Here is a 27092-nt window from a genome sequence, read left to right as displayed (position 1 = left end):
TGGTTCCATGCAAATTTTAGAATTTAAAAAATTTTTGTGAAGAATGTCATTGATATTTTGATAAGGCTTGAATTAAGTCTGTAGATTGCTTTGGGTGGTTTGGTCATTTTAACAACATTTATTTTTCCAATCCATGAGCATAGGATGTCCATTTTTTTGTGTTCTCTTCTATTTATTTATTTAATTTATATGTATTTTTTTGAGATAGGCTGGTCTTGAACTCCTGAGCTCAAGCGATCCTCCCCCACTTGGCATCCCAAAGTGCTGGGATTAGAGGTGTGAGCCACCGTGCCTAGCCCTCTTTGATTTCTTTTATCAGTGTTTCTAGTTTTCATTATATAAATCTTTTACCTCCTTGGTTAAATTTATTCCTAAGTGGTTTTTTTGTAGCTATTGTAAATGAAATTGATTTCTTTTTCAGCTAGTTCATTGTTGGTATATAGAAATGCTACTGATTTTTAAATTTTTATTATATTTATTTATTTAAAAAAATTTCTTTTTGGAGACAGAGTCTTGCTCTGTAACCCAGGCTAGAGGGCAGTGGCGCGATCTTAGCTCACTGCAACCTCCGCCTTCCTGGGCTCAAGTGATCCTTCCACCTCAGCCTCCCAAATAGCTAGGACTACAGGCGTGTGCCACCATGCCCAGCTAATTTTTGTATTTAGTAGAGATGGGTTTTGCTATGTTGGCCAGGCTGGTCTTGAACTCCTGGACTCAAGCGATCTGCCTGCCTTAGCCTCCTGAAGTGTTGGGATTACAGGCGTGAGCCACTGCTCCTGGCTGCTACTGATTTTTGTGTGTTGATTTTGTGCTACTTTAATGAATCTGTTTATCAATTCTAAGAGGTTTTTGGTGGAGTCTTTTACTTTTTCTATATGTAAGATCATGTCATCTGCAAAGAGGGACAAATTGACATCCTCTTTTCCAATTTGGATGCCTTTTATTTCTTTCTCTTGCCTAATTGCTCTGGCTAGTACTTCCAGTACTTTTTCCTATAGATGTATCTATTGTGTTGTTTGAGTAGAGTGCTTTGGCTTTGTTCCTGGGTGAGCACAGTAGTGTAGTCTCTGTATGATTTCTTTTTTTTTTTTTTTTTTTTGAGACAGAGTCTTGCTCTGTCACCCAGGCTGGAGTGCAGTGGCACGATCTCAGCTCACTGCAACCTCTGCCTCCTGGGTTCATGATATTCTCCTGCCTCAGCCTCCTGAGTAGCTGGGACTACAGGCGCCTGCCACCACGCCTGGCTAATTTTTTTATATTTTTTTAGTAGAGACAGGATTTCACCATGTTAGCCAGGATGGTCTCGATCTCCTGACCTCGTGATCTGCCCACCTCGGCCTCTCAAAGTGCTGGGATTACAGGCATGAGCCACTGCACCCAGTGTCTTCGTATGATTTCTTTGGCTGTAATCACTATCAGTGGTGTCAATAATTCCTCAGTGGCTTACGCTGTAGTTTGTGGAGGCTGTTAGGCACTTTTTTTTTTTTTTTTTTGAGACATGGTCTCGCTCTTTTGCCAGGCTGGAGTGTGGTGGTGCCACCTCAGCTCACTGCAACCTCCACCTCTTGGGTTCAAACAATTCTCCTACCTCAGACTCCTGGGACTACAGGCGTGTGCCACCACACCCCGCTAATTTTTGTTTTTTTTTTTTTTTTTTTTTTTGAGACGGAGTCTCGCTCTGTTGCCCAGGCTGGAGTGCAGTGGAGCAATCTCGGCTCACTGCTAGCTCCGCCTCCCAGGTTCACGCCATTCTCCTGCCTCAGCCTCCCGAGTGGCTGGGACTACAGGCGCCCGCCACCACGCCCAGCTAATTTTTTGTATTTTTAGTAGAGATGGGGTTTCACCATGTTGGCCAGGATGGTCTTGATCTCTTGCCCTCATGATCTGCCCGCCTCGGCTTCCCAATGTGCTGGGATTACAGGTGTGAGCTACCGCGCTTGGCCTGTTGGGTACTTTTGTTGGACATAGGGATGCCAGGCAGTCTGGTCCTCAGGTCACTAGGTGACACATCCAGCTACATGGCATTCCTGCTGCTGGTGTGGATGGCAGGCTTTGGGTGGACTAGTCCTCAGGACTGTGGTCATTGTGCATGAGGGCCAGCAGTGGTGGTTGTGGGCCCCAGGTGAACTGGTCCTCTAGTCTCTGCACTGCATGCATGGCAGTGTGGCAGCTCTACTACTGGAGGGGTGGGGTCACTGTCAGTGTTGGTGGCAGCAGACCTGGGCAGGTAATAAGGTGCAGGTGCATGGAAGTCACACAAGGTATGAACCTCAAAGAAGGGCCAAATGGGTGATGCCTACATACCCTCTTCATAGGGTGGAGGGAAGGGGAGTATGTAGGCAATTTTAGAAGAAGAGCAAATTATTTTGAGGGGAGATGAATGGGCCCAGAGAACAGACAGTAGCCTAGGACAAAATTCATCTGGGCTGTGGGTGTGGCACCTACTCTAGTCTTCTTTCATGTGAGTTAATCTTCTATATTTGGTGAGATTATAGGGAGGGGGCCCAAGAAAATAGCATTCCTTCTGAGGGAGCTTCAGAGAAATCCTCCCTTTGCACTTCAGGAGAGACAAAGAGAAAGGATGAGAGACCGTGGCCAGGATGTTGAGAGAAGGTCAGAGAGACCTTCGTTCTGAGGCTGCTTCCTTACTTCAGAGTACTCAGCATGTCAAAGTGACATGCTCTGGGGTATTGTTTTCTGAACCCTAACAGGATCTTTAAAATTTCTTCTAGTCTTTATAATTTTGGAAATTATAAATCCTTCTAGAAGGAGCACAATTTGGAAGACTTGTCTTAATTACATTTAATGGTTTTAATTTCAATGGGAACAACTGGCTCAGAAATTTTAGTAGTAACTGTTAAGCTATAAATAAGGGTGACAAACAGCCTTCTATGATTTGGGCAAGATAGAAAAAAATGAAATGAAACTAGGGTTAAGGTTATAGATAGAATGCGTGTTCCAAGATTTGGTGTACTTGCTAGAGATAGGTGGCAAAATTCCCTGCACTTTCCGGCAGCCAAGGCAGTAGGGACCCACACTAGCAGTTACTCAATTTATGGTGATGTTAAATAGGACAGATACTGCCACCACTTAGTGTTCAGAAAAATGTTTTTTTTGTAAGCTGTCATAAAGAGAATTCTCATGAATTCTGTCAACAATATCCCCTTAGCTAATACAGTATCAGATATCAAACAATCACTTTTTATAATGTCCCTCAGCCTCGATCAGTAACGTGACACCAAAGTACAGGACAAACAATTTTCTGGGACTTGAAACCATCCAGTCCAAGAAGGCAATTCTCTGAAGCTCTACCTTAATTTAAGAATAAAATGTAAGAGCATGGAAAGCAGTTTTTTGACTCGTGATTCTCTTTTGGATTGCACACTTCTTTGGGAAATGGATGATAGGTCTAGATTCCTTTCCTTGTCAATGAGCATATGCATCATCGCACAAATTTTACATGTTATTTTAGGAAATTCACAATTTCAGAGAGTTCATAATCCCTTACCCTACCCCTCACCCCTTCACCCTTGTCCCGCCCCAACCCTCCTGCCCTGACTGATCCAGGCTCAGCACCCTAGTCTTCAAGGCTATTGTGAGTTAACATGGTAAGAACATGCAGTATGAGGATGGTTGTGCTGGTTGGACACATTCCTCTGCTTTAACAGGAAGCCACATCGAGGATGGGAATTGATTTTCATTTATGAAAGTTGATGAACTTGACATGTCTGAACAAAAGATGTTTATTTCGCTTTGGTGAGAATGTAGTCAGGAATGTGATTTTTCTTAGAGAACAGCTAAGCATAACAAATTAAAAAGGGCCCCAAAATCTCCCTCTCATAGAGGAAGCTCTAACAATTTTAGCCTAGAAAAATTATAAGGCAGATGTTACAAAGGACCATCTGAGCTATCTTAAACCAACAAATTATTGGTATTTTCGGTATTTGATATTCTTGGTACAGAGCTCATAGAATGTCTTTATTTTAAGCAACTGCAGTTTCTTGGTGAACCTAAAATAAAAATCCTTGTGTAATATATCTTGGGAAGCTGAATAACTTTATTTTCTTTTAGAATTATTTATCATCTTATCATCAACCAGTTATATGTTGAAAACATTTATCCAGTTACGTCTGCTTTAGATTCTCATTAATTGTGGTTTCCTTTGCATTGCAGTGTTCTAATCTTAGGCGCTTCAGGTGGAGTTGGTACTTTTGCTATACAGGTAAAACCATTTTTTAATCTTGTGAATAGGAGGATTTTGTTTGCATGAATTTATAAATTAAGATAAATTATTTCTCCTTAAAAGCTGAGAGAAAGGTAGGTCTGGTAAATGTACTGTAATTTCAGCTTGTTCTGTAAGAGGAAAATATTCTTTTTTTATTAGAAAAAATTATTTTTTAGAGATGGAGTCTTGCTGTGTCACCCAGGCTGGAGTGCAGTGGCACAATCATAGCTCACTGTAAGGAAAATATTCTAATGTAGAAGGAAGCATTAAGCTTTCTAGTAGTTTAATATGAGTGGGTGTGTGGATGTCCTTGATAACAGATGTAGGAAAGCTTTTAAGAAGGAAGATCATCGGCAGTGCAGGTAGATGGAAGTTAGCAATTTAGTAGGAAACAGCCAATGTCAAAAACCAATACTAGTTTCCAATCAAAATTTTTGCAGGCTAAAAAGCCTTCAAAATGTAGAAATTGATAAGCTGATTCTAAAATTTACATAGAAATACAGTAGCCAAAATACCGTTAAGATGGCAATACTTCCCCCAAAGTGATTTATAGATTCAGTGCAATCCCTATCAAAATGCAACTGCTTTTTTTTGCTTTTCATAAATGGACGAGTTGATCCTAAAATGCATATGGAATCACAGGGGACCCCAAATAGCCAAACAATCTTGAAAAAGAATAAAGTTGGAGGACTCACACTTGCTGATTTCAAACTTACTACAGAGCTACAGTAATCAAAACATAAGGGTGAACTTATAGATCAGTGGAATAGAATTGAGCATCCAGAAATAAACCTCTGTGGTCAATTGATTCTGACAAGAATGGCAAGACCATTAAATGGAGAAAAGAATAGTTCCTTCAACAGATACTGCTGGAACAACTAGATATCCACATGCAAAAGAATGAAGTTGAGCCCCTACCTCACATCACATTAAAAAAAAAAAAACCCTCAAGGTTAGGCATGGTGGTTCACACCTGTTATCCCTACACTTTGGAAGGCCAAGGTGGGTGGATCACTTGAGGTGGGGAGTTCAAGAACAGCCTGGCCAACATGGTGAAACCCTGTCTCTACTAAAAATACAAAAATTAGTTGGACATGGTGGCGTGTGACTGTAATTCCAGTTACTCAGGAGGCTGAGGCAGGAGAATTGCTTGAACCTGGGAGGCGGAGGTTTCAGTGAGCCTAGATCATGCCACTGCACTCCAGCCTGGGTGATGAGTGAAACTCTGTCTTAAAAAACAAAAACAAAAAGCTCAAAATGGATCAAAGATCTAAACATAAGAACTAAAACCATAAAACTCTTAGACGAGTAGGCAGGGAAAGGGGAAAAAAAAGTCTTGGAAGGAAACATAAGACAAAATCTTCGTAATTGTAGATTTGGCAACAGAATTTTAGGTATGACACCCAAAGCACAAGCAACCAAAGAAAAAGATTCATCAAAATTAAAAAACTTTTGTATGTCAAAGGACACTATCGAGAAAGTGAAAAGACAACCCACAGAATGGAAGAAAATATTTGCATATCATTTATCTGGTAAGAGTCTAGTATCCAGAATATATAAAGAACTCTTATAACTCAACAACAAAAAGACAGCACAGTTTTTAACTAGCAAAGAACTTGAATTGACATTTCTCCAAAGAATATATACAAGTGGCCACTAAGTCCATGGAAGGATGGTCAATATCTTTAGTCATTAGGGAAATGCAAATCCAAACCACAGTGAGATACGGTGTCTTATAATAAAAAGCAAACACAGAAAATAAAAAATGTTAGCAAAGATATAAATAAATTAGAACACTCATACATTGCTGGTGGGAAGTTAAAATGGTGCAGACGTTATGGGAGAGTTTGTTGGGTCCTCAAAATGTTAAACATAGAATTACCATATGACCCAGCAATTCCATTCTTAGGGATATACCCAAGAGAAATAAAACCATACATTTAAGCCTAATCTTATGAATATTCATAGCAGTATTATTCATAATAGTAAAAAAAAAGTGGAAATAACTCTATCAATTGATGAATGGATAAACAAAATGTGGTATAGACATATAATGGAATATTATTCAGCCATAAAAAGGAATAAAATATTGATGCATGATACAGCATGGATGAATCTTCAAAACAGGCTAAGTGAGAAAAATCCAGAAACAAAAGGTCCTACATATTGTATGATTCCATTTATATCATATGTTTAGAACAGGCAAATCCACAGAGACAGAAAGCAGATTAGTGGTTGTCAGGGGCTGGGGGTAGATGGAGAAGGGAGTGGGGAATGACTACCTAATGAGTGTGAGGCTTATTCTTGGGGCGCTTAAAATATTCTGGAATTAGTGGTGATAGTTGCACAACATTGTGAGTGTACTAGAGACTACTGTATACTTTAAATACTTTAAAATTGTGAAAATGGTGATGTATATGAATTTTACCTCAAATAAAACAAAACAAACCAAAAGTTCCCCAAGCCTCTAGGAAAATGATGGGGCCCAGTGGCTGCTCCTGTTGTGGTCAGATGTGTAACTGACTGGCTCCTAGAAGAGGGAGCTTGATTAAGCCTCTCTCAGGATGAGGAGAGAGATTCTTTTCCCCAGTAGGGGGCAGCGAGTAGCCTCAGAGGCCCTGCCACATTACTTTCCAGGAGGGAGGTTTGGGTGTTATAGACCACCCCAGACCCAGCTTAGACTTTTTGAGAACTCAGATGGTGCTGGGGGCTTCCTGTCTGTCTGTTGACTGAACTAGGTGAAGGAGGCGAGGATTCCTGGGATGCACACTTTAACTTCTTTTAACTTATCATCTGATAACCAGAACCCAATCCAGAGGCTCAGTAAATATGAGTTGAATGCGTAAATAAATAGAAGAAAGGAAAAGAGGGAGAGAGGCAAAAAGAAAAGAGAAATATCATACACAGCTGGTTAGAGTATAAATTGATACAGCCACTTAAGAAAACCATTTGGCATCTATTAAATGTGAATATAAATTGTAAAATTTCTAAAAAAAAAAAAAAAAAGGACAACACAAGAATTCCTATTTTAGGATTATAACCTATAGATAGATATACAAGTGTGTTTACCAAAAGATATGTACCAGAATTTCAGAGCAGGGCTATTCCTGTTAAAATTCCCCAACTAGAAAAACCCAAATGTTTTTCTAGTTGTAGAAACCATCAACAGTAAAATGAGTAAGTAAATTGTGGTATATTCTTACATTGGAATATTATACAGTCATGAAAAAACTATAATTACACACAGTGAAGTGGATGAATATCATGACCGAATGTTGAGTAAAAGAAATCAGATGCAAGAGTAAATCCTATATGGTTTCATTTAATCACATTCAAGAACAGGTGAAACTAAGCAGTAGTGTTTAAGGGTGGTGTCTACTTAGTAAAACTTCTTAAAAAAAAAAAAAAAAGGCAAAAAGGATTACAGTAAAGGTCCAGTTAGTAGTTACTTTTTTAAGGGAGTTGAGGAGGTTTTAATTGGGAGGCTTAGGGGCACAGGTGGTATTCTAGTTCTTAATTTTGAATAATGGTTATAATAATATTTGCTTTGTAATAATTTGTTAAGCTGTATATTTATATTCTGTATGCTTTTATTTGTATTATATTTCACAACAAAAAATTTTAATAAAATTAAAAAGTAATAGAAAAGCATCAAGGTTAAATCCCATACAAAGCTATTATAAGGAAAGGGAAAATAAGGTATAGAATAACATACCCTATAATAAAAGCACATCAGAATACATGCCTACAGAACAGCCTGAAATGTCACCTACTATTTCAAAGCAAGTTAAAAGACATTAAAAATATAATACAAGATGTGAAAAAAACAAAATAAATCAGAATTGGAAAAACTCAGGAAAAAAGTAAAACTAAATGAAAAAATCATTTAGTAATAGAAGACTAAACTAAGAGGAACTCAATAGCAAGTAAACACAACACATAATGCTCCTTAATAGAAACAAAATGCAGAAAAAAATTCAAATTACAAAAGAAACAAAAAGATAGGCCGGGCACAGTGGCTCACCCTGTAATCCCGGCACTTTGCTAGGCCAAGGAGGGCAGATGGCTTGAGCTCAGCGATTCAGGACCAGCCTGGGCAACATGGCAAAACCTCGTCTCTACAAAAAATACAAAAATTATCTGGGCATGGTGGCTTATACCTGTAATCCCAGCTATGGAGAGGCTGAGGTGTGAGGATCACTTGAGCCCAGGAGGTTGAGGCTGCAGTGAGCTGTGATCACACCACTGCACTTCAGCCTGGACAGAGTGAGACCTATCTCAAAAAAACAGAAAAAGATAAAAACAGATTCAAGAGAAAGTATCAAATATTGATGACAGGCAAGGAAAATTGATACATGGATACTAGGAGTCCTTGAAGGGGAAAACCAAAGCAAGGGAATTGAACTCATATTAAAACAATAATTAAACTTTCCTACTGTCCTGAAATTAAATGATTTGAAATTACATATTGAATAGCCACATCACTTTTCTAAGGACATGGACCCAGACTGAGCAACACCAAGGAAAATTACTAATAAAAATATGGAGAAAAATGATAGTGAAATTACTGGCCTTTAAAGAAAAAAGAAATAGATCCTTTGGAAATCTAGACAAAATAGCACATGTGCTACTTATGTGTCCATATAAGAAAAAAGATGACGTGACTTATAAGAGAAATAAAATTAGACTATCATGAGACTTTTTGTCAGTAACACTTTTGGCAGAAAAAAATGGAGTAACATATTTAAGATACTCAAGGAAGAGTGTGCCAAGAATCTTTTATACAACAAAACAGGCCTTCAGGTATCATGGACACATACAGACTGTTATCAACATCAAGAACGTAGGGAATATTGTTCTTCTGATCCTTTTCTGAGGAAGCTACTAGATAATGAGCTTCTGACTAGGAATGACTATGAAGACATTTTAAGGACTAGTGGTAAATGTTCAACGCAGTTACCTGTAGAACAAAACTAAATGAGGGCTTAGAAGGAGAGCGTATAGGAACAGCCATATGCTCTGACAAGGTAAATACAGTGCAACAGTTGTCATTATTTTTGAGACAGTGTCTTGCTCTGTCATCCAGGCTGGGATGCAGTGACATGATCACAGCTCACTGCAACCTCAACCTCCTGGGCTCAATGATCCTTTCACCCCAAACTCCTGAGTAGGTAGAACTACGGGCACATGCCACCATGCCCAGCTAATTTTTTCACGTTTTTGTAGCGATGGGATCTTGCTGTGTTGCCTGGGCTGGTCTCGAATTCCTGGCCTCAAGCAACCTTCCTGCCTCAGCCTCCCAAAGTGCTGGGATTTTATAGTCTCAAATTGGAATTGGAAGTATCAATATGAACTCAAGAGATATTTTATGTATGTGTGTATGTAAAACCATCACTTGAAATATCATTTCTCACTAAAACAAGGCAGGGCTTCTTAGAGAAGTAGGTGATTTCAGATCTAGGGCACAAATATACAAGAATTAACCTGGAATACATTAAATAACAAGGAAGCTATCAAAGACTAGTCAGGTCATGTCAAAAGACTCAAGAGCTAACGAAGAAATGCCCAAAGATGTAACAATTTGAGCTTCAGTAATAATAATGACCATTACAATGGGTTGAAACCTTTTAAATATATTTAAATCCATGAGTTCATGGTGCTTTTTTCAAAAGAGGTCACTTTTGGAATTTGATAGGGAACCAATTTATTATCTTATAAACTGATCAAGAAAAACAGTTAAGCATTTGTCTTGCCTTTCCTACATGAACTGTATAATTGAGCAGACAAAATAATATGTGAGGGGCAGTGATATGAGGGGCAGTGTTACTTTGTGAAAGTATTCAGGCTGGACACGGTGGCTCATGCCTGTAATCTCAGCACTTTGGGATGCCAAGGCGGGCAGATCACCTCAGGTCAAGGGTTCTAGACCAGCTTGGCCAACATGGTGAAACCCCATCTCTACTAAAAATACAAGAATTAGCCGGGCGTGGTGGTGGGCTCCTGTAATCCCAGCTACTCGGGAGGCTGAGGCAGGAGAATTGCTTGAACCTAGGAGGCAGAGGTTGCAGTGGGCAGAGATCACGCCACTGCACTCTAGCCTGGGATAGAGTGAGACTCCATTCCCTGCAAAAAAAAAAGTATTCCAACTACTTAAATAAAAAGAAGTAGAATTAGAAGATCACTATTTCGCAACCACCAATAAGCAGATACAGGTATTAAGCATTGACAGTTGCTAAGATAATAGAGCCTCAAGCAGACATGATGTGCCTCCTCTAGCTTTGCCAGACACTGTCCATAATTTTGCTAAAGGGATTCAAATGAAATCAGATCTAGTTTCCAGATCCATCTGCCAAGTTGCAGAAAATACAGAGGACAGAGCAACGTGTGGAACTGTCCCGTGGGTGTGCAGTTAGAAATTCCAGACTGTGGGAAACTCCACAGATCAAATGGCCTAGATTCTTCCACAGATAAATTATAGGAAAGCAAAGGGATAGAACAGGAGCCTGTGATTTAAAAGAGACTTAAGGCTGGGCACAGTGGCTCACACCTGTAATCCCAGCACTTTGGGAGGCCAGGGTAGGTGGATCACATGAGGTCAGGAGTTCAAGACCAGCCTGGCCAACCTGGTGAAATCCCATCTCTACTAAAAATACAAAAATTAGCCAGGCATGGTGTGACGTGCCTGTAGTGCCAGCTACTCGGGAGGCTGAGGGCAGGAGAATCACTTGAACCTGGGAGGTGGAGGTTGCAGTGAGCCGAGATCATGCCACTGCACTCTAGCCTGGGCAACAGAGTGAGACTCTGTCTCAAATAAAAAACCAAAAAAACCCAAAAATAAATAATAAAGATTTAAAAGATACCACAGTTTAAGAATGCATAAGACTGTAGTGTCTAGTGTCTAGAGAATGCATTGTTGGGTGATAAACTTTTTGAAATGCAAGGAGGTGATTACCATAAAAATCAGGATAATTATTTTGGGAAAGGGTAGGAGGGGCTTCTGTGGTTTGGGGCACACAGGAGAATTTTTGGAACGGCTTCCAGCATGCTGCTTCTTTATCTGGGTGGTGTTCACCCTATAGCTGTTTTCTTTCTTTCTCTCTTTTTTTTTTTTTTTGAGACAATCTCACTCTGTCACCCAGGCTGGAGTGCAGTGGTACGACCTTGGCTTACTGCAACCTCCACCCCCGCTGGCTCAAGCGATCCTCCCACTTCAGCCTCCTGAGTAGCTGGGACCACAGGCATGCGTCACCAGGCCCAGCTACTTTTTTGTATTTTTAGTAGAGACGGAGTCTCACTATGTTGCCTAGACAGGTCTCAGACTCCTGAGCTCAAGTGATCCATCCATCTCAGCCTCCCAAAGTGCTGCGATTACAGGTATGAGCCACCACACCCGGCCTATAGGTGTTTTCTATAGTTGTGTTTTATATTACATGAAAAATTTTTATTAAGTAAAACTGTTTTTAAAACATTTTCATAATGTTCAAAGATAATAAATAGCTCTAAATGGGAAAGGAAAAAGTAGAAATTTGAGGGAAAAAACCTGTTTCGACATGTGACAGATTCTTCATGAGGATTTAATACTGTTTAAAGAAAAACATATATTAAATGTAGGTGCTTAGAACATACTTTTCTTTTTCCTTAATAGTTTCTTTTTTAATATAGGTATTAGAGAAAGGATGGTCACAATGAGCTATTCATCTCGTATTTTATTCTTCACATATTTGAATTTGATTCGGGACTTGCTGTGAAAAGCAACGTATCATTACACTCAAGTGTCTCTGTTTGCAGCCCATAAACAATAAATTGTATATCATATCACTCCTAAATATTTCAATTCCCCACAGTTTTTCAGGATATATAAGTCTTTGGTCAATGTTGCTTTTTAAAAGTGAGAAATTGGGTAAGATTATGAATAAGTAAAAAACCCTTTATTTACATTTTGTATTTAACAGAAATTTACTTAGCACCTTTGTGTGCCATGGAGTGGGGATTCAATAGTGAACCAGACAAACACAGATCCCTTGTATTCTAGTGAGCCTTTGCATCTTATATTAAGGAAGCTCAGGAAATTGATACTTAGGACAAGATTGAGAAAACAAGTGATCTCTTATGATCTATAATTATCTGCACAAAAATTTCTTAGTGAACTTCAAGTGGCTATTCTCAAATTAGCTGAAAATAGCCCCCTTTTAAGTTTATGAAATTAACATTATAGAAAAAAATTTTAGCAATTTTGGAGCAGGATGCTTTCTGGATACTTAATTCTGAATAACATTAGAATTCAGCTCTCCTTTTAATTTAAATCTCCTTTTAATTTAAATCTAGTTATTCTTTATTATTTTAAAATATAAGGCATCTGCATTTTAAAACCTGGGTAACATTTATTTAGGTTTTCTTACTACAAGGGAGAGGACCTGATCCAAGTTTTTAAGAAAAAATGATTATAGTTTCTTCCCCTTCTTTTTAAGAGAACCTTTTCATATATTACCTATTACTTAATAGCTCGTTACTTTGACACACTTTCTGATTCAATATTGTGTTAACACTTATTAGAGATGCAAATGAAGATATGTGGCATTTTAATGTTCTGTATACATTTTAAATAGTCATTTTTCTGAAGACATGCTATTTTTGGGCCATTTAACTTTGCTATCCTTGAAAGTGCTAAATTTGAAGCTTTTTTTTTTTTTTTTTTTTGAGACGAAGTCTCATTCTTGTACCCCAGGCTGGAGTGCGATGGCGCAATCTCGGCTCACTGCAACCTCTGCCTCTGGGGTTCAAGTGATTCTCCTGCCTTGGCCACCCAAGTAGCTGGGATTACAGCGGCCCGCCCGCTACCACGTCCAGCTAATTTTTTATATTTTTAGTAGAGACGGGGTTTCACCATGTTGGCCAGGCTGGTCTCGAACTCCTGACCTCAGGTGACCCACCCTCCTCGGCCTCCCAAAGTGCTGGGATTACAGGCGTGAGCCACCGCACCTGGCAAATGTGAGGCTTTCAACTCCTGTCTTTTCTGTTACGGTTGAGGCACTGAGTTCCTCTCTAAGTGGATTAGTTATAACTTCATGACAATATGGTGGCTGGCTGTCTCATATAGGGAAAATGAGATCTCTTTCTTGGGATTTTCTTACTGAACAAAAATTTAATCATTTTTACTAGTCTCTGACAGATGGCTTCCTATAGTTCTGGTTAAGATGATGTACTTAAAGTTCTCTAGAGATTAGTCTGATATATGTATACATGGTGTCAGTGATTTTTTTTTTCAATGCAGTCAGTTTTGGTAATCTCTCCCTTTTTTATTCTTTTTTTCTTTTTGTGGGGGGCAGGTAATGAAAGCATGGGATGCTCATGTGACAGCAGTTTGCTCCCAAGATGCCAGTGAACTTGTAAGGAAGCTTGGTGCAGATGATGTAATTGATTACAAATCTGGAAGTGTGGAAGAGCAGTTGAAATCCTTAAAACCGTATGTATTAGAACAATGTTCACACTGGGAGTGGGAACAAGGACAGTTGATTATGCAGGTCTGAGATGGCTTGGTGGCTTTACAGTCATGTTGGAATCTTAGAGAAGGATCTATGAAAACATTCCATGTCACTAGAAGTTACTTAGGTTGGCTTCTGTTTTAATTCCAGATGTTAATACAACACCGTAATAGCATGTGGGTAAGTACTGAGGAAGTTATTTTGCTTACATGGTCTTTGCTAATTTTTAAGTTAACATGCTGGTTTGTAAGAGGTCTGAAGACAAAATTGGAAATGTGTTCCCTTCTGTGGCATCTGTCACCACAGGAAGATTATAGAGTAGTTCATGAAATACATGATTAGCCCAAAACATACTTTCCGTGTTTTGGCTTAAAAAAGGCTTAAGAGAAATGGTATAAGTCTAAATCTTGATAATGGGAGCACTGTGGATGTTCCCAGTGTGTCTGAATGCCAGGCTGTGGTTTGGCCTGAGGTACCAAGCAGGAATGCATTCAGGAATTCTCTTGGGTCATGTTGATTCTGACTGTGACTCCAGCTTATTAATCTGACCTTTATCCAGCCAAGACCAAGCTGAAGCTGAGAGCAGAAATGAGGAGTATTTGGAAAGCTATTTTACTGCTTCTGTTTAAAAGATTTTCCCTCTTTTGATTAGTTTTCAGAAGTCAACTACTCTTCCCCACATTGAGTAGAAGTATATTTTTAAATAGAAAGAAAAAAGGAAAAAAGGGAGTGCTTATCTGATGCCGCCCAGCCTTTCTCAGCCAGTGCCACCAACCTCTAGCAGTTGTTTGGTGGTGCACCCAGCAGCAGCCAGCCAACTCATCATTCCTTCAACTGTTCAGAGAGCCTCTACTCTTGCCAGGCAGGGTTCCAAACACCAGCTACAGTGGTGAACCAGACAAATGCCCACTTTCATGGAGCTTACATTCTTGTTTGGGTGGCTTTAGTGGTAGGTGCTCTGAAAAAAAATGAAAGGGAATAGACTAGGGAGGAGGCTGTTATAAATAGCAAGGTTAAAGAATGCCTCATTGAGGAAGCAACATTTGAGTGGAGGCTTTAGTGAGCAAGCCAAATGAATGGGATTTGTGTGTGTGTGTGTTGCTCCCTGCTGTATCCTTCCAGCTGGAAGAGTGTAGTAGCATGTAGTAGGTGCTCAATAATATTTATTTAATTATTGAGGGAATCTAGGAGAACAATTGTTCCAGCTGGAAAGAACAGCAAACCTAAAGCTCCCATGTCCGGAACATGCCTGGCATGTTTAAGGACTAACATTGTCCCTTTCAGAGATTTTGTCAGCTACCCTCTTGTCTGTGTGTCAGGGCCTAAGCCTCTTTGAGCACCTTGAGAGTGAGGACATGACAGGTCTCTGAGATCTGGCTTCTAGAAAGCAGTAGTTTAGGTTGATCTTGTATCTTTTTTTTTTTTTTTGAGATGGAGTCTCACTCTGTCACCCAGGCTGGAGTGCAGTGGCGTGATCTTGGCTCTCTGCAACCTCTGCCTTCTGGTTTCAAGCGATTCTCCTGCCTCAGCCTCCCAAGTAGCTGGGATTACAGGCGTGCGCCACCATGCCCGGCTAATTTTTGTATTTTTAGTAGAGATGGGGTTTCACCATGTTGGCCAGGCTGGTCTCGAACTCCTGACCCTGTGATCCACCCGTCTTGGCCTTGCAAAGTGCTGGGGTTACAGTCGTGAGCCACTGCACCCGGCCCGATCTTGTATCTTCTGATGCTTCTGGGAATAGCAACATGATACTGGGGCCAAGTTCTACCCATTCCCCTCTATCTACCTTAAGGGGTTTTGTTTTGTTTTTTTTTTTGTATTTGTTTTTGTTTGAGATGAAGTCTCACTCTCTTGCCCAGGCTGGAGTGCAATGGCATGATCTTGGCGCAACCTCTGCCTCCTAGATTCAAGTGATTCTTGTGCCTCAGCCTCCTGAGTAGCTGGGATTACAGGCACCCACCACCACACCCAGCTAATTTTTCTATTTTTTTTTTTTTGTGGAGATAGTTTCACCATGTTGGCCAGGCTGGTCTTGAACTCCTGGCCTCAAGTGATCTGCCTGCCTTGGTCTCCCAAAGTGCTGGGATTACAGGCATGAGCCATCGCACCTGGCCTACCTTAAGTTTTATACATGTCTGGAATTTGTCACCAGAGAATAGGAGAACTTGACAGATGGAAGGCTAGAGGACACTCAGTCTAGGCTCCCAAACTGGTGCTATGCTTCCCTCCTTGGCATCTCTCCCTGGCAAATGGTCTTGCTCCTTTTGCTTGTACTTTTCTAGTAGGGGGACCTTCGTGGCTTATAAATGCAAGCCGTTACTACTTCTTTTCTTTGATAGCTTTAGTTAAAATTGATCTTTGTAATTTCTGCCTGGAGTTTGACCTCTCAGTCTACCTAGGATAAATATGTTCCTCCTTCCAAATAGCAGCTTTTTAGGTATTTGAATCTTAGACTTTTATAGCAAGAACCGGCTTTGAAATCCTTCAGTCCAACCCTATGATGCTGTAGTTGAGAAAGTGAAGGGCAGAGGAGTTATGAGTTTTTGCATACTCGAGGTCATGCCATCAGTCATTTGCTGGGAGAGCTGGATCCACAACCTGGTCTCCAGATTTCTTTCTCAGGCAATGCCTGTTCTATAATGCCAGGCTGCCCTTAAGTTTTCTTTAAGTTAAGTATTCTCAGATTTGTTCATTCAAAACTTGGAAATGAAGTAGACACTTTTTTAGTGAAAAGAATGGTCATCTATTAAGGTCATCATGCTCCTGCATTTCATATCCTTAGATTTTATTTGCCCTTCTTCTTCATCTTCGTCTTCGTCTTCGTCGTCGTTGTCTTCGTCGTCGTCTTCGTCTTCGTCGTCTTCGTCTTCGTCTTCATCTTCTTCTTCATCTTCTTCTTCTTCATCTTCGTCTTCATCTTCTTCTTCGTCTTCTTCTTCTTCTTCTTCTTCTTCTTCGTCTTCTTCTTCTTCTCTTCTTCTTCGTCTTCTTCTTCTTCGTCTTCTTCTTCTTCGTCTTATTCTTCGTCTTCTTCTTCGTCTTCTTCTTCGTCTTCGTCTTCGTCTTCGTCTTCGTCTTCTTCTTCTTCTTCGACAGAGTTTTGCTCTTGTTGCCCAGGCTGGAGTGCAATGGCATGACCTCGGCTCACCACAACCTCCGCCTCCCGGGTTCAAGCAATTCTCCTGCCTTAGCCTCTTGAGTAGTTGGGATTACAGGCATGTGCCACCACGTCTGGCTTATTTTGTAGTTTTAGTAGAGACAGGGTTTCTCCATGTTGTTCAGGCTGGTCTCGAACTCCTGACCTCAGGTGATCCACCCGCCTTGGCCTCCCATAGTCCTGGGATTACAGGCATGAGCCACTGCACCCGGCCTTGCCCTTCTTTAGTTTAGTTCTATAAAAGACTCAAGATCCACAAAGTTGGCCAAAGCGGGTTTAGGAACTTTAATGTTTGACATCCAGATGAATTTGGGAGAAAAGATTTACCAAAGAGGAATTCATCAACTGATTTGCTCAATTTATATGCATGTATTCTCTATATAGATCTTTGTTTTCAAAATTATTTCAAAGCTTATTTTTATCCCCTTTCAATAGAATATAGTGATTACAGAAGTTTTAGGTTAGATGTAAGAAGTTGAATATCTGTCAGTTTCTGTGGATTCCATTATGGCTGAATTTTTTTGGCATGTTAGAACAGGCTGTTCATTTCTCCTTTTGCATTGTCTTGATGCTGTACCGGAAGCCAAATGATAGAAAATTCCAGAAGGTGAAGAGGATGCTTCCATGAGCATTTCTGACTGTAGAGAGAATAAAAGCAAATCATTCTTGTAGGTGAAAATCTCATACTTTACTTTCAAGTATCCATGTGCACTAAAAAATACTTTATAGTGAACAGAAGGCTTTGCAGTTTTTTACAAAGCTTAATTAAGTCAGACTTTCTCAACCTTGGCAACCTTAGTTTCTCAACTATTGACATTTTGGGCTGGAAAATTTTTTAGCTGTGAGGGGCTATTCTGTGCATTGTAGTGAGCCAAAACCACTCGCTGTTCAGAACTACTTGCTGAAGCCATTCTAAAGTACTAGAAAATGAAATGATTTTATGACAAAAATTAGTCACATTCAACTTACCTTGGAGAAAAGTCATAGATCCAGCGAGTGGGTATGTCCTTCCGTCTCCATCAAAGCAGCCACCCCTCTGTAGGATGGCGAGGTGCAGCACAGTTTAAGATTTGTCACTGAAATAAACCCTAAGCCAACTGGTACTGGAAGGGAAGGAGGATCAGAGTCCAGTGTAAAGCCTGACAACCATGTTTTGATTTGGTTCTTCCTCTCCAGGTTTGATTTTATCCTTGATAATGTTGGCGGATCCACTGAAACATGGGCTCCAGATTTTCTCAAGAAATGGTCAGGAGCCACCTATGTGACTTTGGTGACTCCTTTCCTCCTGAACATGGACCGATTGGGCATAGCAGATGGCATGTTGCAGACAGGAGTCACTGTAGGTTCGAAGACATTAAAGGTAGGAAGAAGGGTCTTGGTTGGTGACTGCAAGCAGCCTTCTGCTGCTAGAAATTGGTTTGCCACCTAGCCAGTTTCTCTTCTCTTGGAGGCCACATAGCACAGTGGCTGCAAGCATGGACTCTGCAGTCACAGTGACTGGCTTCAAAATCTGACCTCTACTTAGTAGCTGTGTAACCCTGTGCAAGTTACTGAATGTCTCTAAGTCCCAATGTCTTCCCCTGTAAAATGAGGCTGTTAATAGATCTACCTTACCGCATTGTTGTAAGGATCAAATGAAGTAGTCCATATGGAGACATGGCACAATGCCTAGTACATAAAAAGCCCTTATTAAATGTTGCCTTTATTATTACTTATTGCCTCTCTTGATTACATCTGATGTACTGTCCGTGCTTCCTTCTTGTCTCTACCTGATGACCCTCTCTCTGTTTCATGTCTTAACATATATATAAAGATGTTAAGTCTCTTGTATATAAAGATGAAAACTTACAGCTGCTGTTTTCATTGTATTGGGATAGACCAGTGATTCCGAGACTGGGCTTTCAGACATTTAGAGGTCTATGAGTAAAACAAGTTGTACTTTTACTTGAGTAAGCCTCCACTCATGCCTTTGCTGGGATTGTATCAACTTGTTCTAACACTGCGTATTCCGTGTAAATTTGAAACTCCAGCTATTAATGGCATGATGGGAGTTTCTGGGACTTGGTTAGTCAGCCTGACTCTGAAACAGGGCCACTTTTACCAGGGCTGTGTGAAGCTCAAAACTGAATACATCTCACCCAAATTGCACACATCAGTGAGTGGTGGGCCTTGGAGACTAGGGCAGATGAGCCTCAGTTACAATACTAATAGCAGAGCTTGAGCGTCTGCTCTCTACTTTACCTCATAGCCTGTTGTCATCACAGTGGGGACAGAGGCTTTTATAATTTCATGGGATAAACTGGTGGTGATTATAAATCATTGGTTTAAAATATGAATTGATGTTGAAATGGAATACATGATAGAAAAAATAAAGATAGGCTGGGCATGGTGTCTTATGCCTATAATCCCATCATTTTGGGAGGTGGAGATGGGAGGATTGCTTAAGTCTGAGAAGTTTGAAACCAGCCTGGGCAACATAGTGAGAGCTTATCTCTACAAAACAATAAAAAAATTAGCCAGGTATGTTGGTGTATACCTGTAGTTCAGCTGCTCAGGAGGCTGAGGCCAGAGGATTTGAGTCTGGGAGACAGAGGATGTGAGCTGTGATCGTGCCACTGTACTCCAGCCTGGGCAACAGAGGAAGACCTTGTCTCAAAAAAAAAAATTCTATTTTTTAAAATTAAGCAAAATACTTGAGACTCTGGAACAAGGCAGTAGAAAGTTCCTCAGTGGTAAAAAGGCTGTGAGTCGGTGTCAGTCTGACCAACACTGACTCACGTTTGTGAGATGACTGGCTTGATAATTATCTTTAGCATTTTATTTATTCCAGATATTAATTTGGGACCTTTTATGGGGATGAAACTTAGGACTTTGGTCTCTTGAATTCTGTGTACTAACTAAATACTTAGAGGTCGTAACAAAGAGCTATGATGGAGGAGACCATGACTCAATTCTTACGAAATATTATGGGTAATAGAAATGAACAAACCAAGCCCTGCACTGTAGTGTTCTTTATTTTCATTTGATTCAGACAGTAGCCAGAAACAGTGTCCACAGGGTACTTTGTGGTGAAGAAAGGGCACTTAGCTGTCCTTTGTCTCTTCTTTCTCTTTCACAAAACCCAGATTTTCCAGTGCTTTAAAATGTAAGTTTAAGTATTCTGTAAGATTTCAGTTTGTACTCCAGTGAGACCTCTTACTAGTTAACCTTCAGAGTTGTCCTTGGAGAGTAAAACAGGCACAGCTCTCTTCATTCTCTTTTCCTCCTACTTGAAAGATGATAGTGGTAATCTCAAGTGAAAACCTTTTAAGTAGTTTTCAATGTCTTTCTGATTGTGCACGTAGTTAAAGCCTCATTGTCATGCTTCTGACTCTCCTGCTTGCTTTGGTTTACTTTCTCTCCTATAGTGGCCTGGGGGGAAAAACACAGACCTCTTGTAGCAGAATATAAAAATTCTGCTATTACAGACCAAAAGTTTCACTTTACAGAGCCACATGCTGTGAAGAGTTATAGATGTGGCAGTTGTGACCATTTCTGTTCCTTCTTTAATACCCTAAACAATTACCAGAATGTTTTAATTGTAGTCTATGAAGCCAGACCTTAGGGAAAAGTATCTGAACAGATCTTCTGTGATTGTCATTAACTGGATCCACAGTAAGCTTGGGACATTCTCAGTGCTTCTGGCATTTAGCCACATAATCCTTCAAACAGCTTTTTTCTTTTTCTTGTTTTGTAGAGACAGAGTCTTGTTATGTTGCCTAGGCTACTCTTGAACTCCTGGCCTCAAGCAATGTCTCACCTCAGTCTCCCAAAGTGCTGGGATTATAGGTGTGAGCCAGTGTGCCTGGCCTCTTCTTTTTAAGTTAGTTGCATAAACCAGTGCATCTCAACATCTTTCATGCCATGACAGACATAGAAAATGATAGTATTTGAACAGCACGTTGAGGCTGCCTTGTGTAATAGGGATGAACAAACCAAACCCTGCTCCTCCAAGACCAGCCAATCTGGAGACTTCTACCAGCTCTGGCTTTGCCTGGCTATCCTGAGGGCTGAGGGGAGTCAATATCTCATCACACCAATTCTAGAGTAAGCTTGACTCTCTTTACATCTGTAGTCCTGGGGTAATTATTAATGATGAATCCTTTAACTCTCACAGGTTTTCTGGGTTAGACGATAATCTATAGGGTCACTCACCCAGTAAGCCATTCTGGCACACCCAGTGGGAAGCTTTGCCTAGGCAACTGCTTAGTTTTTTCTTTCTTTCCACATTCTTAAACTGAATTGGTATTGTCTCAGTCTTTCCTCAATAAGCTTCACTTTCAGCACTGGACAAGTACTGATCGAATACTTCCTATGTGTGAGGCATTTTGTATACATTCTCATTTAATCCTTCCAACAATCCTGCAAGCTAGGTGGTGGTACCACCATTCTACAGGAAATGGGCTGAAAGAGGTAGCCTGACAAAAATAACATAACTAAAAAAAACAACAAAACAAAAATAATGCAACTAGTAAGTGCTGTTGTAGGGGGTTTCCTTTGCATTTTTCAGCCTCACGCCATGGTAGTAGCTTATATCATACTGAGTGTAAGCTCAATGGCAAAGAAGTCTGAGCTCACCTCGCAGTTGTGGGTTGTTGTGGAGAGGGCAGCACTGTGGTACTGGCTGACCCTCTGCTACCTCACATTGCTCCCATCTGATGAAGGTTTGGTTGGGCAGGTCATTGAGGTATCATGGAGAACCTCAGCTCATTTGCTGTTTCCATAATGGCCTACCCTACCTTTGACATAAAGAATAACAATTACAGCCAGGCACAGTGGCTCACGCCTGTAATCCTAGCACTTTGGGAGGCTGAGGTGAGAGGATTGCTTGAGACCAGGAGTTCAAAACCAACCTGGGCAACATAGCAAGACCCTTTCTCAAATAAACAAAGAATAACATTTATAAGTGGCAGTAGAGTGGTCATGAACCCTCTTGGTGTAAGATTTTTACTCATCTTCATTTGGAGAGGTATTGCCCCATAATAGATTAGATGGCTTTGTATTTGCCATAACCGTAGGGAAAGATTCAGCCATGATGTATAAGGAACTTTGCACTTTGTTTTGCCTTTAAAGCCACTTTATTCCTGTCAGAGTCAGAAAAAAAAAATTGCGATTGGGCTTTTTGTCTAAGATCATATTTTGGTGACTTATTGTCCCCCAAACATTTTTGAATTTGGTGAAAACCTCTTTTCTGGTGCCTCTGGGCTTTATTCAAACCTTAGTAGGGAAAGCCTAGAGGTCTCAGCCCCTGATTCCTTGTGGGGAGGAAACCCACTGTGGAAAACCATTTAGACGATCATTTTAAGGAAAGCTTTCCTGTGCTTACTTGTTCTTCAGTCAGAGTTTAGAGAAAGAGCCTGAGTGACATGGATATGTCTTTGTTGAGTTATTTATTTCTTAAACATTTATGGAGCATCCATTCTCTGTCAGTCATTGTGCCAAGGTGCTGTGCACACATTTTGTCAGCATGAAATGAGAAATCAGTTTGTCATAGTCATCCAGAAAATGCTTTTCCCTAAATCTGCATTTAGTCAGATTTTATGTTTTTCTGTATTTCACATGTTTGTTTTCTTTTTTTTAGCATTTCTGGAAAGGAGTCCATTATCGCTGGGCATTTTTCATGGCCAGTGGTCCATGTTTAGATGACATTGCAGAACTGGTGGATGCGGGAAAGGTACGTGCACCTGGAAACCTGGATTGGAAGCCTTTGTATTTCTAGAGCACCTCCTGTAGACCTACCCACTGAGCCTCGTCAGTGGGGACTCTACAGAGGTAGCCTGCTCACCTGACCTTGTGCTGGCTTACATGGCCAAGTTTACATGCTGTGTCTTTGGTTCTGTCTCCATGGGAGGCATAGACACAGACTGCTCCATCTGCACAAGAGCTTCTCTCATCTAGTCAAACTGCCTTGGTTTAGTAGATGAAGAGGCGGGCCCAGGGAGGTTATAGGATTCCAAGACACTTGGTTAGATCATAGCACAGCTGTGATCTACATTGGGCTGCTAATATTTTGTCAGATCCCCAGGTCTCCTGATTTCTAGGTGGGTATAATAAAATCAAGGGCAAATAAATAGTCCATCTGAGACAGTCAGTGGCCAGGGCTAGGGTGGGTGAGGATTGATGGGGATTTGGGTGAAGACAACTGGCTGGTGTACTCTGCCTACTAGTGTCTGTCCTGCTGTGGACTCTGTGGGAAAGGGACTGTTGCTTATCATCTGGTCATCCTTTTTTGGATGTCAAAAGGTCTTTCAGGGATTCTGGGGATTGAAAGCTTCCTCAGCTGCCACCTGCTTATTTGGGTTTTTACATGGTCTAAACCACCCTGACATCCCATCTCTAGAGGAATAACCCAGAAGGTGGTATTCTGATGCTGATATTTTTTATGTTATTGAGAGATTATATGGACTTATAGGATGGAGAACTTTTAGAGGGTTGTGTGAGATCATGGATAGGGTGATTCTCATTTTACAGATGAAAAAGCCGACTCACCAAGAAAACGGGATGTGCTCAAACTTGCAGAAATGGAACCAAAACTCTTGTGCTTTTCCCTCTCCACCTTTCAACTGTATTCTTAGTGCTTGAAGCTGATTTGGGACTTCAGCATACATTGTCTTATCTTTGTCACTTTGCAGTGGGCAGGGACTGGAGTTAGAGCAGGCTAGCATTAGCATTGCGTGAACCACTCTGAGACACTTGGACAGAGCCCCTGGAGGTGGGCTTTCTTCTTCTGGCCCCTGCTCCTTGCTGGCATATTTCATCTTTCCATTTCCATTTTGGAAAGGAATGTTTTTGGGAACTAATGGCTGCTTTTTATGTATTTAAGGTTTTTCTTCTTTCACAGCCAAGGAACTATATAAGAAAGAGGATGGCCTGTTATTATTTCCCAAATATTTGGGTTCCAGGCTTATGTGTCTTTTCGTGGACTTCTAAGTTTTGGTGTGTTCTGATAGGGACAGGGGCTCAGTGTTATTGTGACTGTGTAACTCCTTCTTTGTGGGGTTCTCCCACATCCCACAGGAATGCTTATTTTATTTCTAGGAAGAAGAGAATGAATTATCATCAAGTAAGTGCTTCATGTGGTTGGAACCCCATTATTAGAGAGGTCTTTGTCCTCTAGAAGTCTACGATTGTGCTTGTCCTGGTATCTGCTCCAGGCTGTCCACATGCTTACCACTGCTCTTTTGTATTCAAAATATCGTGACTCTCTGTCTGCCTGGAAATTACTGTTTACCCAACAGAGATGAGAGGTGACTTGTATATATCTACCTATTACATTTGGCAGATAACTGGTAATGGCTAAAATAGGACATGATAAACAACAACAAAAAAAGATGTCCTTGAAGTATTCTCCAAGGAGGCTGAGTGAGCAAATGTGCCTTGTGCTTTGATTCTCCTCTCCTGCACAGGCTGTTGGGCTTGGGAGTCATTTCTGGCAATGAGGGGTTCTGGGACTGTGAAGTTGGTATGTGGCACTGGATGCCTTGATGAGGCCAGCTGTCTTGTGTCCTTGCTTCTATGTGGATGTGAGAGGTCATTGCCTTTTTATCTTGGGAAATTGGAAAGAATGACACAGCAGATCTTACTTATATGTTGTGTGGTTGGTAGAGATTTGTTAAATTGGAGGAGGACATTTAAATTCTTCCAAGCTTTGGCTGAGAGCTTCATGATTCTCATTAGCAGGTAACTGTCAGAAAAGCTACAGTTGTTTTTTGATGGTGGAAAGCTATGAAACAACAGAGCCAACTCTTTTAAAATACTTGAACTTTGAAAAAATACATTCATAAGGTTCAAAAACCCTAAAAATGGAAAAAGTTATTTCAAGAGATCTTCTTTTGACTGCTATATCTCAGTCACTGAGATTCTGCTTGTCAGATGCAACCAATATTACTAGTTTCTTGGGTATTCCAAAGATACTCTTATCAAAACAGGAAAAATAATTTTTTTCCTCTCTCTCTCTTCTTTCTCTCCTAACAAAATGGATAACATACTGTGCTGCAACCTGCTTTTTTTTTTTTTTTTTTTAACAGCATATGTTCAACTTTGTTTTATGTCAGGATATAAAAGCTTTCTCATTCCTTTTTTAACAGCTACATAGTATTTGTATAGGTGTACCATAATTTGTTTAATTTCAGTCTTTTGCAAATAATGCTTCAGTGGATAACCCAATATTTATGTTTAGTACCTAATTGTATATATAACCATTTCTGTTCATGGAAATGGAATTGCTGAGTCAAAAGATATATGCATTTATAATTTTGATAGATTTTTTTTTTTTTTTTGAGACAGAGTCTTGCTCTGTCGCCGAGGCTGGAGTGCAGTGGTGTGACCTCAGCTCACTGCAACCTCCACCTCCCAGGTACAAGCGATTCTCCTGCCTCAGCCTCCTGAGTAGCTGGGATTACAGGTGCCCACCACCACACCTGGCTAATTTTTGTATTTTTAGTAGAGATGGGGTTTTGCCATGTTGGCTGGACTGGTCTTGAACTCCTGACCTCAAATGATTCACCTGCCTTGGCCTCCCAAAGTGCTGGGATTACAGGCATGAGCCACCACACTCAGCCTTTGACAGATATTAAAATAGACAGCTTTTGAAAACTAGTATATATATTTAGTGTCTGGAATTTATCTTGTGGCATATCTTCTAAGCCCCTTATCTTTTTACTTACCCATTATCTTACCCTCTGAACCATTTTACTTCATTAGAGACTTGTTTTTAAGAATGTGAAGAAGATCTGGTTACTGGTCACTTGTGATTTAAACTATGTTTTTTTTTTTTTTTTTTTTTTTTTTGAGATGGAGTCTTGCTCTGTTGCCTAGGCTGGAGTGCAATGGCGCGATCTCAGCTCACTGCATGCTCCGCCTCCCGGGTTCACACCATTCTCCTGCCTCAGCGTCCCAAGTAGCTGGGACTATAGGCGCCTGCCACCACGCCCGGCTAATTTTTTGTATTTTTAGTAGAAATGGGGTTTCACCGTGTTAGCCAGGATGGTCTCGATCTCCTGACCTCATGATCCGCCCACTTCAGCCTCCCAAAGGTGGGATTACAGGCGTGAGCCACCGTGCCTGGCCTAAACTATCTTAATATCTGAGCTGGGTGTGGTGGCTCATGCCTGTGATCCCAGCTACTTAAAAGTTTGAGGTGGGAGGATCGCTTGGGCCCAGGAGTTCAAGACCAGCCTGGGCAACATAGGGCAATCCCATCTCAAGGAAAAAAAAAAGAATCTGGATTAATGAGTATTACTGATAGAGTCTAAATTCTGCTTGTTAGCCCTGCATGCCCCAGTACAAATGGAGAAGCCACCGATATTAATATCCACAATAATGAGCACTCTCTGTCAGTCTGTTAATAGCATTGTCCTTCTGCCTTCTTTATGAACACCAACCCTACCTTTGCTGTCTCCCAGTGCAGCACTCAGTAAATGTTTTGGTTTCCTGCCTTTAATGTGCTCACTATTGTCAGGCTCAAAAGTGAAGAGGAGCTGAAATTTCCTAAATATGTGGGGACCTCACAGTCTGTTTTTCCTGGAGATCCAGTCTTAGGCATTGTTTTCACATGACTGTCATCACAAAGCCTTATTGCATGTCGTAGGACTCCATATTCATCCTATCTGGGCACAATTTCAGTTTGAATTTTAAGTTACCTAGTATTTTCATTATATCTTAGATAAAGTGGTTGGCAAACTACAGCCTGTGGGCCACATTCAATCTGAGGCCTGTTTTTGCACATCCTCTGAGCCAAGAATGGTTTTTACCTTTTTTTTTTGAGTTGGAATCTTGCTCTGTCACCAGGCTGGAGTGCAGTGGCATGATCTCAGCTCACTGCAACCTCCGCCTCCTGGGTTCAAGCGATTCTCCTGCCTCAGCCTCTTGAGTAGCTGGGAATACAGGTGCCCGCCACCACGCCCGGCTAATTTTTTGCATTTTTAGTAGAGACTGTGTTTCACCATGTTGGCCAGGCTGGTCTCAATCTCTTGACCTCATGATCCACCCACCTTGGCCTCCCAAAGTGCAGGGATTACAGGAGTGAGCCACCACGCCCAGCCGGTTTTTATATTTTTAAAGATTTGTTAAAAAAAAAAAAAAAAGAAGAAGAAGAAGAACTTAGACCATGTGAAGCCTGCAAAGCCTAAGACATTCACTATTTAGGCCTTTACAGAAAACGTTTGCCGATCCTTATCTTAAACTAGTA

The 27092-nt window shown here is 40.7% G+C and overlaps 1 protein-coding gene across 1 annotated transcript in view; it reads left to right on the top strand.

Moving 5' to 3' along the window:
- Nucleotides 1-27092, top strand: part of RTN4IP1 (reticulon 4 interacting protein 1) — a 56397-nt gene that overhangs the window by 22507 nt on the left and 6798 nt on the right. Inside the window, exons 5-8 of the mRNA XM_003278913.4 lie at nucleotides 4174-4222; nucleotides 13552-13688; nucleotides 18041-18224; nucleotides 22485-22577. Coding sequence (XP_003278961.1) covers nucleotides 4174-4222; nucleotides 13552-13688; nucleotides 18041-18224; nucleotides 22485-22577 — 463 coding nt within the window. The remainder of the gene's footprint in view (nucleotides 1-4173; nucleotides 4223-13551; nucleotides 13689-18040; nucleotides 18225-22484; nucleotides 22578-27092) is intronic.

This window comes from Nomascus leucogenys, chromosome 3 (assembly GCF_006542625.1).
Source record: "Nomascus leucogenys isolate Asia chromosome 3, Asia_NLE_v1, whole genome shotgun sequence".
In the NCBI taxonomy this organism is placed as follows: Eukaryota; Metazoa; Chordata; class Mammalia; order Primates; family Hylobatidae; genus Nomascus; species Nomascus leucogenys.
This window is presented reverse-complemented; position numbering and strand designations above follow the sequence as displayed.